Genomic DNA, 18,058 nt, shown 5'->3' with positions numbered 1-18,058 from the left:
ACTAAGCAGACTGATCAGTAAAATGGACATTACTGATCAGCGCTCAGCAGGTGCAAAAAGCATCCACGTACAGCACATGCGTGCAAAAATCTACTCTCACAGTACCTGAAATGTAATTATATATCTATAGAGAGACTTAATATATATATATATATATATATATATATATATATACAGGTCCTTCTCAAAAAATTAGCATATTGTGATAAAGTTCATTATTTTCTGTAATGTACTGATAAACATTAGACTTTCAGATATTTTAGATTCATTACACACCAACTGAAGTAGTTCAAGCCTTTTATTGTTTTAATATTGATGATTTTGGCATACAGCTCATGAAAACCCAAAATTCCTATCTCAAAAAATTAGCATATCATGAAAAGGTTCTCTAAACGAGCTATTAACCTAATCATCTGAATCAACTAATTAACTCTAAACACCTGCAAAAGATTCCTGAGGCTTTTAAAAACTCCCAGCCTGGTTCATTACTCAAAACCGCAATCATAGGTAAGACTGCCGACCTGACTGCTGTCCAGAAGGCCATCATTGACACCCTCAAGCAAGAGGGTAAGACACAGAAAGAAATTTCTGAACGAATAGGCTGTTCCCAGAGTGCTGTATCAAGGCACCTCAGTGGGAAGTCTGTGGGAAGGAAAAAGTATGGCAGAAAACGCTGCACAACGAGAAGAGGTGACCGGACCCTGAGGAAGATTGTGGAGAAGGACCGATTCCAGACCTTGGGAGACCTGCGGAAGCAGTGGACTGAGTCTGGAGTAGAAACATCCAGAGCCACCGTGTACAGGCGTGTGCAGGAAATGGGCTACAGGTGCCGCATTCCCCAGGTCAAGCCACTTTTGTACCAGAAACAGCGGCAGAAGCGCCTGACCTGGGCTACAGAGAAGCAGCACTGGACTGTTGCTCAGTGGTCCAAAGTACTTTTTTCGGATGAAAGCAAATTTTGCATGTCATTCGGAAATCAAGGTGCCAGAGTCTGGAGGAAGACTGGGGAGAGGGAAATGCCAAAATGCCTGACGTCCAGTGTCAAGTACCCACAGACGATGGTCTGGGGTGCCATGTCAGCTGCTGGTGTTGATCCACTGTGTTTTATCAAGGGCAGGGTCAATGCAGCTAGCCAAATCAGGAGATTTTGGAGCACTTCATGCTTCCATCTGCTGAAAAGCTTTATGGAGATGAAGATTTAATTTTTCAGCACAACCTGGCACCTGCTCACAGTGCCAAAACCACTGGTAAATGGTTTACTGACCATGGTATCACTGTGCTCTATTGGCCTGCCAACTCTCCTGACCAGAACCCCATAGAGAATCTCTGGGATATTGGGAAGAGAAAGTTGAGAGACGCAAGACCCAACACTCTGGATGAGCTTAAGGCCGCTATCGAAGCATCCTGGGCCTCCATAACACCTCAGCAGTGCCACAGGCTGATTGCCTCCATGCCACGCCGCATTGAAGCAGTCATTTCTGCAAAAGGATTCCCGACCAAGTATTGAGTGCATAACTGAACATAATTATTTGAAGGTTGACTTTTTTTTGTATTAAAAACACTTTTCTTTTATTGGTCGGATGAAATATGCTAATTTTTTTAGATTTGGGTTTGGGTTTTCATGAGCTGTATGCCAAAATCATCAATATTAAAACAGTAAAAGGCTTGAACTACTTCAGTTGGTGTGTAATGAATCTAAAATATATGAAAGTCTAATGTTTATCAGTACATTACAGAAAATAATGAACTTTATCACAATATGCTAATTATTTGAGAAGGACCTGTATATATAAAAATAACTCTATCTAAAACTAAGTTAGTTTTTTCACAAAAAGAACTGAGCACAAGCACTCAAGCTGACGTTTGGTGCATCCGTGCAGATACCCAAGTGAGCCCAGGTGCTGAACAGTGGATTATGGACTGACCAGCGCTTGGCGTTCACAGCTCGCACACAAAAAAAAGTGGTGCAGAGCAGGAAAAAGAAAAGCCAGATAAAAGTGACAATTTGTTCACTTAGCGGACAGCAAGGATGGGGGATAGGGATTATGGCTTGGGAAGCTTGCACACAAAAGTGGTGCAGAGCAGGGGGAAAAAAAGTTATAAGTGACCAAAAGTCAAAAACTGTTCGCCGTCCGGAAAAAGCGGACAGGGAGGAGTAGGGGGGGAGGATAAGGGGGTAAGGGGGATAGGGACAGGGATTAGTGCTTGGGAAGGTTGGGGGGTCGGATTAGGGATCTGGAACTGTTGAAAAAAAATCACTGCAGCAGATGTTTCAGCAGTTCTTTTTATTTTCAAAGGTAGTAGAAAGCTGTGGTGGTGCACCATAAGTCCCAGCAAGCAGACACAGCACAGAGGGGCACAGGTCCTCTCTGCATGCAGTCGCCAACTATAATGGCTGTATGCAGAGGGATTCTTCCTGTTCCCTCTGCTTCTGTAGCGCTGCCATTGGCTGGAGCGTTGTTCTAGCCAATCGCAGCGCTGGCAGGGGACCCTAAACACTGGAGTCCCCTGCCCTTAGCTAACATGGCTGCCTGCTTGGCAGTGCAGCAATCGCACGCCGGTTCCCGAGTGATTATGCCCAGAATGTGCATAAAGGCAGGTTTTACACATTTGAAAAAAAACTGCATTGTACAACCACGATTTGCTTTTAATGGGATTGTTCAGATGATTATGTGTGATTTCTTTTGTCCTAATGTGGGAGCTTTTCTATAGGCTATTCTACATCCTTTAGATAATATACGTATAAATCATGTTTCAGTATCGGAGTAAATTGAGGGCAATATTGTAATGTAATAGTAGAAATAGTCATTTTATTATTTTCATTTTTATCTGTGAATAATAATTGTTGTCTAGATATGCCAATTAGGATATCCTTGATAATGTAGTCAGTTTTTTATTACTTTGGCTTCTTTCATTAATATTTCATCATTACTGCTATTTTAGCTCTAGTAATTTCTCCTACCGGTATAGCTTGGATGGTATGTTTATGATTATTAGTTTTGGAGTGGAGTAACATATTTCCTGATGTGGGTATGATATACACTCACCTAAAGAATTATTAGGAACACCTGTTCTATTTCTCATTAATGCGATTATCTAGTCAACCAATCACACGGCAGTTGCTTCAATGCATGTAGGGTTGTGGTCCTGGTCAAGACAATCTCCTGAACTCCAAACTGAATGTCAGAATGGGAAAGAAAGGTGATTTAAGCAATTTTGAGCGTGGCATGGTTGTTGGTGCCAGACGGGCCGGTCTGAGTATTTCACAATCTGCTCAGTTACTGGGATTTTCACGCACAACCATTTCTAGGGTTTACAAAGAATGGTGTGAAAAGGGAAAAACATCCAGTATGCGGCAGTCCTGTGGGCGAAAATGCCTTGTTGATGCTAGAGGTCAGAGGAGAATGGGCCGACTAATTCAAGCTGATAGAAGAGCAACATTGACTGAAATAACCACTCGTTACAACCAAAGTATGCAGCAAAGCATTTGTGAAGCCACAACATGCACAACCTTAAGGCGGATGGGCTACAACAGCAGAAGACCCCACTGGGTACCACTCATCTCCACTACAAATAGGAAAAAGAGGCAATTTGCACAAGCTCACCAAAAATGGACTGTTGAAGACTGGAAAAATGTTGCCTGGTCTGATGAGTCTCGATTTCTGTTGAGACATTCAAATGGTAGAGTCCGAATTTGGCGTAAACAGAATGAGAACATGTATCCATCATGCCTTGTTACCACTGTGCAGGCTGGTGGTGGTGGTGGTGTAATGGTGTGGGGGATGTTTTCTGGGCACACTTTAGGCCCCTTAGTGCCAATTGGCCATCGTTTAAATGCCACGGGCTACCTGAGCATTGTTTCTGACCATGTCCATGCCTTCATGACCACCATGTACCCATCCTCTGATGGCTACTTCCAGCAGGATAATGCACCATGTCACAAAGCTCGAATCATTTCAAATTGGTTTCTTGAACATGACAATGAGTTCACTGTACTAAAATGGCCCCCACAGTCACCAGATCTCAACCCAATAGAGCATCTTTGGGATGTGGTGGAACGGGAGCTTCGTGCCCTGGATGTGCATCCCTCAAATCTCCATCAACTGCAAGATGCTATCTTATCAATATGGGCCAACATTTCTAAAGAATGCTATCAGCACCTTGTTGAATCAATGCCACGTAGAATTAAGGCAGTTCTGAAGGCAAAAAGGGATCCAACACCGTATTAGTATGGTGTTCCTAATAATTCTTTAGGTGAGTGTACGTCCAAGTGTGGTTTACCACCTGCTGTTTTTTAATGGTATATTTGTAGAGATTTTTTGTTACAGGAAAATATGTAGCCCTTGTAAAATCATTTCCCTGTAGAGAATTACGGGGGGGGGGAAAAGTCCCCATGCAACATCTGGAGCTGGTGTGTCTGCCTATAAAATACAGTAAAAGACGTTAGCATTAAAATACACCAAAAAGTCTCAAAAAGACTTATGTGTTGAGTTGTATGCACTGATTGGCTGTCTAGTAGTGCTTCTCTACAGTACAGTGCAGTACTACGTGTCCTGTACTGCTTTTTAGCTGTGCCAAGATGAGCTGCTCCTTTGGACACTATACTAGGTGAACTCCTTTATTTATTTGGTTTATTGTGTGAACTGTACCTGATCCAGAAGAAGCTCCTGTTCTCAACATAAAAAATGATCCTCCAGCCTCCACCCTTACTTCTCTCTGAAAGAAATCAGTGCTGTTTATCAGCATATCTTTTTATAATCATTTTTTCATATTTTTTGGTTGATATTTCAAGGCTTCTTAGCCAATTATTAGCTACTCGTAGACTTTATTTCAAGTTACAGCAGCTTACGATGGTCACTTGCGGAAACACTTTATGTACTACTTAATAAATCAGTCCAAATGAAGCGCATTTGGGAAGGGGGAATCAGGAAAAGGCTGAGTCTCTTACAGCCCTGAGGTCTGACTGTTATTATATAATATAGTGGTGCTTGAAAGTTTGTGGACACAAGGACACAAGTCCTAAAAGAAGATAAAGATAACCAAATCCAAGTAATGAGTCAAAAAAATTTAGACTTGCTCATTTATTTTTTGAGGAAAATGATCCAATAGCACATGTCCCATGTGAGTGGTAAAAGTATGTGAACCTTTTATTTCAGTATCTTGCGTGACCCCCTTGTGCAGTAATAACTAGTGATGATCAAGCATGCTCGGCCAAACATCAGTTTGGCTCAAACGTCTCAATGCTCGGCACATACCGGTATTCAGCCGAATACCGCATGTGCTCGAGCGCAATGCTTGAGTCTCCGCTCCGCTTCTACGCAGACAGTAAACGTGCAGGTAAGTACTGCCCTCACTGTAATGCCGTAGCCATGTTGGCTGCTGGCATTACAGTGATTGGCTGGCCGGAATGCGTCATCGGGTGCTATATAGTACCCGATTATGCAAGTTCGGCTCATTCTTTGTCAGGGAGAGCTGTGCTGAGGAATGGACAGACAGTGTAGGGAGTCATTTAAGAATATTTTTACCACCAAAGAGACTTTATCAGAGACCCAAAAGTCCTTTTAAGGACTATTGTGTGTGGCAGCAGCAATCTATATTTTTAGCGCAACCTGCACTAACTAGCGTACAATAGTTAGGCCGCTGCAGACAGCGACATTCGTTGCACCACATCTCCTGTGCGCATCCCAAAAAAATCTGTGACATGTAGTGCACTTTTTCCAGAGACTGTGTCCACGGCAGACAGTGACATTAGCTGCGCCACATCTTCAGTGTAAAGTGTGCGCATCCCAAAAATATCTGTGACATCCGGTGTCCTTTTTCCGTAGACTGTGTCCGCTGCGGACAATGACATTAGCTGTGCCACATTTCCAGTATAAAGTGTGCGCATTCAAATAATATCTGTGACATCCAGTGTACTTTTTCCGTAGACGGTGTCGGCTGCGGACAGTGACATTAGCTGCTCCACATCTCCTGTGTAAAGTGTGTGCATCCAAAAATTATCTGTAACATACAGTGTACTTTGTCAATAGACGGTGTCAACTTCTGACAGTGATATTACCAGGGCCACATTTGCAGTGTAACGTGTGCGCTTCAAAAATGTATCTGTCATATACAGTGTACTTTTTTGCATAGACGCTGCGGACAGTGACATTGCTGGTGGTACCTCTCCTGTATAACGTTTCCTCATCCCAAATGCCTGCGACATTCCCTGTAATTTTTCATTAGCCGCTGGTGACAGCATTGACATTACCTGCGTGATATCTCCTTTGTGACGTTTCCACATCCCAAATACCTTTTTAAATTTGTTTGCGCATACACTTCTAAATCCTACACTACTGTACGTGTGACAGACTTTCAATCATATATAACATTTAATATGAAGAAGGCGAGCAGTAATGGACTTGGCAGTGGCCGTGATGCTGATGGTGCATGCACAAGAAAAACAATCATCCACGATACCTAGCTTCATGTCCCAGTTTGCAGGGCAGCGCAGGACACCACTCTTTAAGTCAGGCAAGGGACATGCATCAAACCGGTTATCGCACACCACCAGGCCGGGCTTGAGGCTCAGTGGCACCAACCACTCATCGGTCTGTTGTTCCATGCCCTTCCACAGCTCCTGCGTGGTGTGGGGTTTTTCCCCCAAACAGATGAGTTTCAAAACAGCCTGCTATCGTTTCACCCTGGCTGTGCTGAAGTTGGTGGTGCAGGTGTTACGTTGACCGGATGAGGAGGTGGTAGAGAAGGAAGCAGAGGAGGAGGCAACGAGAAACGTCTTGCAATCCTCGGTGCGGAAGTACATGCGCCAAACTGTTATCCGCCTCAGGCCCAGCCACCACTGCATTTACCTAGTGTGCAGTTAGGGAGATATAATGTCCCTGCTCATGCTTACTGGTCCACGTATCGGTGGTTATGTGGACCTTGCCACAGATGGCTTTGTGCAGTGCACACCTGATTTTGACCGCCACTTGGATGTGCAGGGCAGGGATGGCTTGCCTGGAAAAGTAGTGGCAGCTGGGAACCACGTACTGTGGGACATCCACCGCCATAAGGTTTTTAAAAGTCTCTGTCTCCCCCATATGGAATGACAGCATTTCAAAGGCCAGGAATTTTGAAATGCTGGCATTCAGGGCCAGGGATCGCTGGTGGGTAGGGGGTACTTCCTCTTTCTCTCCAGTGTTTGGGGGATGGACAGCTGAACGCTTCCATGGGACAGTGTGGAGATGCTTGGTGACGGTAGTGGAGGTGGTGGTGTTGCTGCCACATCCTCTGTTTGCGGGGTGGCAGGTGCCACTGTCACTCCAGAGAGGGGGGGAAGAGGCTATGACTGCAGCAGAAGAGGAGTCTGAGATCTTTCGTGGTTTTTGAGGTGTGTACTCCACTGCAGCTCATGATTTGCATTTAGATGCCTGGTCATGCAGGTGGTGCTCAGGTTTAGAACATTTAAGCCTCGCTTCAGGCTCCGATTGCACAGCGTGCAAACCACTCGCGTCTTGTCATCTGCACATTATCTGAAGAACTGCCACATCAGGGAAATCCTTGAAGCTGGCTTTGGTATTCTCAGTCCTTGGGTGCCATAGGCAGTAGCAGGCGTACTGGCTAGGGGACGGCCACTTTGCTTTTGCACCCTGCTCCCTCTTTTGCTGTTCAGCTGACGCTGTGTGACAACCGCCTCTTCCTCCGAACTGCACACGTCACTTGCATGACCTTGATTCCATACTGGGTCTAGAACCTCATCATCCTCCACATCATCTTGTACCCACTCTTAAACCCTGCCCTCCTTGCCGATCTGCAGAAAGCAGTTGGCACCTGTGTTTCGTCATCAGAGATATGCTGCGGTGGTCCTCCCATGTCCACATCCTGAAACATAAGTGGTTGGGCATCAGTGTGCAACACGCCAGACCTGCAGGGTATAGCGAAGTGAGGCCATGGTTATGGGCAATCGAGGGTTGCTCACTGTATTGGAGAACCCTGGGCAGGCGTGTGGCAGTGAAGGAGAGGTAGACACGGTTCCTCTGGGGCACACTCTGTATGTAGGGACCAGGCCTGGTGGTGGATGAGGTGCCCTGGATGTTACGGGTATTTTGAGTGCCTGGGGCAAGGTCCCTTTAAGGTTCGTGACGCCAGTGCCTTTGACGGTGGCACATCGGTTGATAGTTGGAATAATTGAGGTACACAGGTAGTATAGTGAACCAAACGTTACTTTACTGAACAGTCCAACTTTGTACATGCAGGTGGTACACAGTCTCTTAGAATCACAGCTTCACAAGTAGGCTTATTCACAAGATGGCAGGTATTGATTATGCAAGATACTCAGAGGGTAAATCCACAATGCACTCAGAATCAGGTTGTACCTTTCCTCAGAAATAGCGTACACTGTTCTTTTCTAGAACTCCTGTCTGGCTTTCTATCCCAAGCCCCGGATGCCTAAATGGTGGCTTAAATCCTTGGTAAATATCTCTTCCTCTGGTATTAATTAAATCCTTGCTTTACTTTCTACTGCATCTGCCCATCAGAGTTACTTATCTTTCCCTGGGATTTCCTTACTTGTTTGTTGAAGGACTGTGGGTTTCTCCCAGGAGGTTCTGTCCTGCTACTGGGGTGTCTTCAGAGCTAACTGAGGCTCTCTTGGCTTCAGGCAGGCTAGGTATCCTCACTAGCCTCCTGGTCATAGCTAGCAGCCAGGGCTATCAAGCTGCATGTCAGGAGGAGGCCCTCTAACTTCTGTCTTCTCAGACTCCTGACTCTGCACACCCTCTCCCTGTCTGGGCCTGGACATTTATACTAGGGGCTCCCTATCTCCCTCTAGTGTCTAACATTTCTGTCCCTTGTGAGTAGGAGTAACGCGCACACCAATTGACCCTTGTGTAGTGCCCACCCCTACCTAGTGGGACACTACAAGTGCACTCAGTCTCTTCCACTTCTGGGACAGGGCTAGGTGGATGGTCCACAGAAACCCTGCCAGCAGAGTCATCAAAAAGCATAAGAGACTGCTGCATGACTTGGGGCTCAGACTGCTTGGCTGATTTTCAAGGGGGTGAGGTAGAAGACAGATGCCCATGGGCTGCAGGGGCCAACTGTGTGCTTTCAGCAGGGGAGCGGGTGGGAGACAATGTGAAAGAACTGGAGGCATTGTCAGCCGCCCAATCTACTACCGCCTCTACTTATTCTGGCCTCACCATTCGTACACCGGTATTCGGGCCTACAAAATAACGCAGAACGTCCTGTCGCCTACATGCACCTGAGTAAGGTGTTTCTTTTTGGCGTGTAGCTGGCAAAGATCGACCACGTCCTCTCCCTGAAACAGGAGCTCCACCAACCCCAACAGCACCACGACCAGGGCCACATCCTTTATTTGATGCTCTCCTGATTCTTTGAGGTCACCCACTGAACTAACAGACGGATTAACTATATTAATTCCCCTGTCACATATGCAGTGCAGGTGTACCTCACACCAAAATTGGGTATATGTCACCCACCAAACTAACAGATGGATTAACTATATTAATTTCCCTGTCACATATGCAGTGCAGGTGTTCCTCACACCAAAAATGGGTATATGTCACCCACCAAACTAACAGACGGATTAACCATATTAATTTCCCTGTCACGGATGCAGTGCAGGTGTACCTCACACCAAAATTGGGTATATGTGACCCACTGATTTAACAGACGCATTAACTGTATTAATTTCCCTGTCACAGATGCAGTGCAGGTGTACCTCACACCAAAAATGGGTATATGTCATCCCCTGAACTAACAGACAGATTAAATATTATATTTCTGTGTCAGGGGTACAAAGCTGGTGTATTGCACCCACAAAAAAATTACTATAGGTCACCCACAGAATAAATAGCCAGATGAGATTCCTAACACTCTCCCTCACTTCAGCTGCCTGCTCCCTGTCCCTGCACTACTCAGAGCTGATGGGCGGTGCTACATGTGATCCCGCTTCTATAGAGGCTGGGTCACATGACGCTCCGGCCAATCACAGCCATGCCTGTGGCTTCTAAGTGCCCACCGCTTAAAAGCTTGTTTATAGGCAGCCTTTCAACAAGCTTTATTAAATGCCCGAACACCAAACTCGAACCCAAACTTTTGCTGCAAAGTTTGGGTTCGGGTCCGGGTACCCGAACTCACAAAGTTCGGTAACTCAACACTAACAGTAATAATTTCTGTGGTTGGTTGTACTTGCCGCATTGAGCCTAGTGTATGTCACATTTCTGTGTGCTGCGTGGGGGGTTCAGTCTTCAAACTTTAAACAAACAGCCAGCATACTGCGCTTTTAGAAACACGCTCAAAACACAAAGCCCTCCAGATAATTATGCACTGGTTAAGAAAATACAGTGTGGTAACAACAGGGACACACAGGCAGGCTTTCAGCATGTAACAATACAAAGTATGATGTATGGCAGACAAAGAATATTTTTCAACTCAAGGATTTAATGTATGTGATTAAATAACTCAGTCTCTACTGCTGAGGCATACTAAACTGCAGAATGCTGTTCTACAATAGGTAACACGTCAGATGTAACATAACATTTAGTTAAATTGCTTGTGCCAATAAGGAAATTTATCATAAGAGAATGTTTTTGACATTTTTGCAGTAGTTTGTAACAAATGTATAAAATGTTGGACGATACTTGAAAAATTTGGTGCATCTTTAAAGAGGTTGTCCCACAAAAAATATTCTACAGTTTACCAAGACCTGGATATAAATACTTTTGTAATTGCATGTAATTAGACTTTAGCATAGCCACTGAGTTATTCAATAAAATGTATCTGTATAGCGCCACCTGCTGTTTGTTTGCTTTTTTATTAATTCTTTGTCCGGCTCAATGAGATGGCCGCACATGCTCAGTTTCATCCTTCAGCATACTCCTGTGTTGTTATAGGGAGAGAGCTGCAGCAAAATGGACATACCCTCTTAGCTACAGCAGAAAAGACACTTCCCTTGAACTGTCAGCTTTATATAGATCTAGGAGAGCAATGAATGGATCCATCTGAGGTACAGGTCTGGTTCTAGCTTTGTTAGAAAAAGATTGTCATGTACTATATGATATCAGATTTTTCTTTTTACATTAGTCATGGGATAACCCTTTTAAGTATAACAGTTCTGTCTTGAGTTAAATACTAGAAAGATAGATAGATAAATTGATTACAGGCAATGTCAAAAATGAATTATATAGAATGCCTACCATATTCGGCAAAAGTTTGGAATACGATTCCAAATAAGAGCGAGAGGGAGAGAGAGATTTAAATTAGCTTTCTTAAAGCTATCTGATGCCGGTAGAACTAGGATATGCAAATTTGCATATATTAACTGGTCTCCATAATAGAAATTGTACCCACCTAGAGGTTCCCCCCAAGGCCTTGCAACTAGAAAAGCTGTTTCTATCTGCTTTTCTCTGATAAAGGGCAATTGATTCGTAACCAATTTTTCATTTTATTTGGTGAACTTGAAACAAAGCAAATCTTGAAAGGTTTGCCCTTCTCTAGTCTGAAGACTTTCTGAATGCACTGAAGATAATTCCTGAATGTAGACCAATTTGGTCGTTGCACTGAAGTATTAGTAAACATATTAATGAAATGTTAGCTATGAATAGTGATTCTAATATTAAATATTAATTAAACCTTGTTTTTTTTCTAGATTTGTTTTGTAAACCTGAAAGATGATTCACAACATGAAGCTTCACGGAAAGTAAGTCATAGACTCCACAAACTCTGCAGTACAGTAATAAACTTACAACATACTGTAAGCCTTTGCTGACCTACACTCCCTATTATAGAAGCATGTACAGCCTGAAAAAAAAGCCTTCTAAAGCAATGTCTAGATAAATATTGTTATTATGTGGTGAGAAGATGACTACTAATTAATTATCAACTGTCATTAACCCACATTAACAAGCCCAACACCCCAGGAAAAATGTATACACTGTATTCTGCCCGGAGACACAGGAATTGAGAGAACACCAAATAGATAATCCCTTCCACATACACTGCCTCCCTCAGGCAGCTGAATGCAGAGAGCACTGTGAAATGTTCTCTGCATTGATCTTTATTACACCCCTCCCCTCTCCTCTGAGTGACAGTTGTAGTGATCTCCTGGTTGGATGCTACAGATGTCACTCAGAGCAGAGGGGAAACTGTGAAGCAGCTTAGTGCAGAGAGCACTACACAGTGAAGCTCCGCCTCCTGGAAACTTTAAGGAGCATAATCTGACAGAATACAACTTCATATTCACACCACTCCTGATAATAAAAGCTCCACAAAAGATGTGTTTGTCTTGCTATCATAGCCAACTTAGTGCTAACAGACTCCCTTTAATGTAATGGCTGATTGTTATATATAATGCACAATAATTAGTAGACATGTTCTATTTTTATGTACCTAAACCAAAACTGCTTTGTGTTTTAGAAGTTGGGTGAAGTTTCTCCAGATCTACAGAGGCTGATAAACTCCATGAGGTCACAAGAGCTGGCAGAAAATGAGATTCTACTGCTGAGTGGATTGTCTAACAGGAAATGTGAGCAGATTTTCGAAAACCAACAAGTAGGTATAACCGTCATCTACCTTAGAAGTCTTAATCTACTGAACCATTTAATGTATCTCATATATATAAAAATGAGTGTCTGTCTGTCTATTAAATAAGTATGTACTCTGCACACCTCGGATCCGGTGTGGGTGCTTGTGAGAGTGGTTTAGACAATATAAAGTTAATCCACGGCACTCCAAGAGATTTGTGCAAAATAAATTTTCAATTCTTAGTAATTCTTATATTGTCTGTCTGGACGTTCTTTATGCACGACCAAACGACTGGACCGATCTTCACCAAATTTGGCACAAAGGTAGATCAGGTGTCTGGGAAAGTTTTAGACTCGGCTCTCTAGGATGTACCGTTCCTGAGATATTCCCAAAAAATTACCCACATTAGCCAATACAAGCCTGCAAGTCTTTCTCTTCAAATCCCAACTGCCATAAACACAGTTTTACTCCAGGTTTGCATAACAACCCACCCATTTTTCTTTACTGCTTGAAGATGCAGGCACTGTGAAGGTCACTGTTTTTAAAGGGGCGGGCACTGTGGAGGTCACTGTTATTAAAGGGACGGGCACTGTGGAGGTCACTGTTATTAAATGGGCGGGCACTGTGGAGGTCACTGTTATTAAAGAGGTGGGCGATATGAAGGTCCTTGTTAAAGGGGCGGGCACTGTGAAAGTCACTGTTAAAGGGTTGGTTACTGTTAAAGGGGCAGTAACTGTAAAAGCCACTGTTAAAGGGGCAGTGATTGTGAAAGTCACTGTTAAAAGGGGCGGTCACTGTGAAAGTCGCTATTAAAGGGGCGGTCACTGTTAAAGGGGCAGCCTTTGTGAAAGTCACTGTTAAAGGGGCGGTCACTGTGAAAGTCACTGTTAATGGGGTGGTCACTGTGAAAATCACTGTTAAAGGGGAGGTCAGTGTGAAAGTCACTGTTAAAGGGGCAGTCACTGTGAAAGTCACTGTTAAAAGGGCAGTCATTGTGAAAGTCACTGTTAAAGGGGCAGTCATTGTGAAAGTCACTATTAAAGGGGCGGTCACCTTTAAAGTCACTGTTAAAGGGGCGGTCACTGTGGAGTTCTCTGTTAAAGGGATGGTCACTGTTAAAGGGGCTGGTACTGTGAAGGTCATTGTTAAAGGGGCGGGCACTGTGGAAGTCAATGTTAAAGGGGTGGGTACTGTAGAGGTCACTGTTATGGGGAAACTGTAGATATATTTTTACGATATATGGAAACATAAAATGAAATAGATGAATTATACCCATGCAAAGCCGTGTCCTTCTGCTAGTATTTTATAAATGAGGAACAGCCGCTCTTCTGCTCGCCCCTTAGACCATAAAGAAACCATAGATGAAACATCTACTTAAGCATCCTTTCTAGACATGGAACTCACTCTGGTAGACATGATTAGCGGATGCAGTATAGAGGCAATAACAAGTTCTTTGGATGAAACAGTTCAGTGTTTTATTCACACTTTAGGCAAGTGACAAAACAAAGTCACATTCAAACAAAAAGATTCATTTATGTGTAGCAACTTACAGAGTTCCCTCATCACCTTGGACATAAAAGGGTCCCTTGGTCGGTCAGAACCTCTTTAGGTAGTCCTACTCGGGAAAACTTCTCCATTAACTCCTTAGCTATGAGTTTGACTGGGTGGCACCGCCTCCGGGTACCGAGTGGCGTAGTCTAGAATGACTAAGATGTGTTGATGCCCTCTGGCGGACTTCGTTACTGGGCCTATGAAGTCCATAGCTATTCGGTCAAATGGTACTTCGATAATCGGGAGAGGCACTAGTGGACTACATAAATGTGACTGGGGGCTAGTTATCTGGCAGGTTGGGCAAGAATATGCTGGGCCAGTAAAACCGCTGCAGAATGCGATCCTGAGTTTTCTGCAGCCCCAGGTGACCCCCGAGAACATGTTGGTGGGCTAGATCTAACATAAACTTGCAATAAGCCTTGGGGACCACCAACTATAGGTTCACCCCAGATTGGTTTACCCAATACAACATATCTTGATGAACCACAAAAGGGGAAAGAATGACTCTGCCCCCCGGTTGTTGTGGTTCACCATCTACTATTAACACATTTTCCCAGGCGCGCGATAGGGTTGGGCCCCGCTGTTGGGCGGTACTAAAATTATCCCCGTAGAGACATTGAGGTCTGCCAATTCAGGACTCGGCGGCAAGTCCTCCATGTCTCCCACCATCACACTTAGCGGGGTTGCCTCCCCCTTTTCCACCGAAGTGGCGGTCACCCCTAACGCTGGCCCTTCGGTCTCAGGTTCCCAGGGTTCTGGTCTCCCCCTGAGCCGGTCTACTCTGTTAGGGTTGCCCCTGTCTCATGGGTATCAGTCACTCTCATAGCAGGCCACAATGCCGGGAAGCCCGGGAAGACTCTCCATATTATGAGTTCATAATGTAAATTGGTGGCGATGGCAACCTCGTGAGTCCACCTGCCGGCCACCGTGAACAGAGATACCAGGGCGGTGGGATAGTCCTTTAAGTCTCCATGGATGCACACGACCCCAACTTTTCGGTCAGTATACTTGGCGGGCTGCACCAGGGAAGCTCTTACCAGGGACACCAGACTCCCTGAGTCCAGTAGAGCTACCGCCAGAGTGTCTCCCACTTCCATCTGGCAGAGGTGACTATTGTCTATCGTCTCTGGAGTATCTGTTGCATACAGCTTCCTGGCATATAAGGAGTGGTGGTAACCATAGTTAGTATCCATGCATTCTCCCTGATGGGGACAGTCGGCCTTTATGTGGCCAGGCTCCCGACACCGCCAGCAGACTATCGGAGCTAGGTCTGTAGGGGGTTTATCCTGGGCGGATTTTTCTGGCACCAGTCGCCGGGTCTGGGGTGGAGATTTCTGGGGTTTGACTGCCCCCTCCCAAAAGAACCCCCCTTTAGAGTCCTAGTAGTCTCATAGCGCTCCACCAGGTCGACCATCTCAAGGGCATTACCAGGAGACACCTAGCCGATCCAGTGCTGCAGAGGGTACGGCAAAGCCCTCCAGAATACATCAGCCAACAGACGGTCCAGCATAGCAGTGAATCTCAGCACGTCAAGCTGCAGCCATTTTTGCAACCGGTGTAACAGATCATAATACTGAGGTCTCGCAGGTTCAGCCGGGTTAAACTCCTACTGATGCACCCGCTGGGCCTGGACCAACACATTCACCCCTAGTCTTGCCAGAATCTAGCCCTTTACTGTCGTGTTATCGGCTGCTTGATCATCTGGTAAGTTGAAAAACACCTGCTGGGGTCCGGATGCCAGGAACAGAGCGACAACCTCAGCCCATTGATCTCGGGGTAGTTTCTCCCTCACGGCCACCTTTTTGAACACAGCCAGATAGGTCTCGACATCGTCCGAGGGGGTCATCTTAGGGATCGCCACATGAACCGCTTTTTGGGCATCGTAAACGCTCTGGGATGCTTTTGACGCTTGTAAAGCCATCACATGTTGCAATAGCAGCTGGTTGGTTTCCTGCTGCTCCTTATTATCCTCCTGCTGTTGCAAGTTAGCCTCCGCAAGGGCTTTCAAGACAGGTGCCAACTTGTCGAGAGTTGTAATCTCGCTGGTTTAATGTAAGACATATAACTGTGCCCAGAAAAACAAAAATATTTTGGCCTTCACACCTCACTGCATTTACCCGCATCCTCCACCAATTGTGGTAGACAGGATTAGCGGATGCAGCATAGAGGCAACAACAAGTTCTTTGGATCAAACAGTTCAGTGTTTTATTCACACTTTAGGCAAATAAAAAGTCACCTTGCGGTGTTGGTGGTAATTCACACCATGCTGCAATTCTTCCTCAAAGAGTCCCTGCTGATAGAAACACCTACCTGTTTTCACACCAAACAGGTAGCAAGCCTTCATCCAGACAGAAGGCTCCCAGATTCAACACAGAGACCTGGCTTCTGAGCTCAGCTGCCTATTAAAGGGCAACCAGGTAACATAGTAACATAGTACATAAGGCCAAAAAAAGACATTTGTCCATCCAGTTCGGCCTGTTATCCTGCAAGTTGATCCAGAGGAAGGCAAAAAAAAAACTGAGGTAGAAGCCAATTTTCTCCACTTTTGGGGAATAAAAAATTCCTTCCCGACTCCAATCAGGCAATCAGAATAACTCCCTGGATCAACGACCCCTCTCTAGTAGCTATATCCTGTAATATTATTAAGCTCCAGAAATACATCCAGGCCCCTCTTGAATTCCTTTATTGTACTCACCATCACCACCTCCTCAGAGAGAGTTCCAGAGTCTCACTGCTCTTACCGTAAAGAATCCTTTTCTATGTTTGTGTACAAACCTTCTTTCCTCCAGACGCAGAGGATGTCCCCTCGTCACAGTCACAGTCCTGGGAATGAATAGATGATGGGAGAGATCTCTGTACTGACCCCTGATATATTTATACATATTAATTAGATCTCCCCTCAGTCGTCTTTTTTCTAAAGTGAATAACCCTAATTTTGATAATCTTTCAGGGTACTGTAGTTGCCCCATTCCAGTTATTACTTTAGATGCCCTCCTCTGGACCTTCTCCAGCTCTGCTATGTCTGCCTTGTTTACAGGAGCCCAGAACTGTACACAGTACTCCATGTGTGGTCTGACTAGTGATTTGTAAAGTGGTAGGACTATGTTCTTATCACGGGAATCTATGCCCCTTCTGATGCAACCCATTATCTTGTTGGCCTTGGCAGCAGCTGCCTGACACTGGTTTTTGCAGCTTAGTTTGCTGTTTATTAAAATTCCTAGATCCTTTTCCATGTCAGTGTTACCGAGTGTTTTACCATTTAGTAAGTACGGGTGACTATGGCCTCTCTTAGTTGGCTAAATTTAGCTTTTTTGAAGTTTGGTATTTTTGTTCCTCCCTGTAGAAACGCTCTTTTGAATGATAATTGGAAGGTTATTACTTTATGGTCACTATTTCCCAGGTGTCCCCCAACCTGCATGTCTGTTGTTCTGTCAGGCCTATTGGTTAATACTAAATCCAGTATGGCCGTCCCTCTAGTCGGGTCCTGAACCAGTTGGGAGAGGTAATTGTCTTTGGTTATTGCCAAGAACCTGTTTCCCTTATGAGATATACAAGTTTTATTTTCCCAGTCTATATCTGGGTAGTTGAAGTCCCCCATAATAACCACCTCATTATGATTTGCCGCCTCGTCTATCTCGTTTAGTAGTAGATTTTCTGTAGACTCTGGTATATTAGGTGGTTTATAGTAAACTCCTATTAGTAATTTATTGTTGTTTTTAGCTCCATGTATCTCTACCCACAGTGACTCCACATGTTCATGTCCCTCACTTATATCTTCTCGGACTGTGGGCTTTAGACAGGACTTTACATAAAGGCAGACCCCTCCCCCTCTCCGGTTTTGACGATCCTTTCTAAACAGACTGTAACCTTGTACATTAACCGCCCAGTCATAGCTATCATCCAGCCATGTCTCAGTTATTCCCACTATGTCATAGTCCTCCTCACACATCACTAATTCTAGTTCACCAGTTTTATTAGTCAG

The 18,058-nt window shown here is 44.6% G+C and overlaps 1 protein-coding gene across 1 annotated transcript in view; it reads left to right on the top strand.

Moving 5' to 3' along the window:
* LOC122935247 (SPHK1 interactor, AKAP domain containing) overlaps nucleotides 1–18,058 on the top strand; it is a 231,202-nt gene that overhangs the window by 134,811 nt on the left and 78,333 nt on the right. The window contains exons 3-4 of the mRNA XM_044291009.1: nucleotides 11,651–11,701; nucleotides 12,418–12,552. Of these exons, the coding sequence (XP_044146944.1) occupies nucleotides 11,651–11,701; nucleotides 12,418–12,552 (186 nt within the window). The remainder of the gene's footprint in view (nucleotides 1–11,650; nucleotides 11,702–12,417; nucleotides 12,553–18,058) is intronic.

The sequence above is a fragment of the Bufo gargarizans genome, chromosome 4 (assembly GCF_014858855.1).
Source record: "Bufo gargarizans isolate SCDJY-AF-19 chromosome 4, ASM1485885v1, whole genome shotgun sequence".
Taxonomy (NCBI): domain Eukaryota; kingdom Metazoa; phylum Chordata; class Amphibia; order Anura; family Bufonidae; genus Bufo; species Bufo gargarizans.
This window is presented reverse-complemented; position numbering and strand designations above follow the sequence as displayed.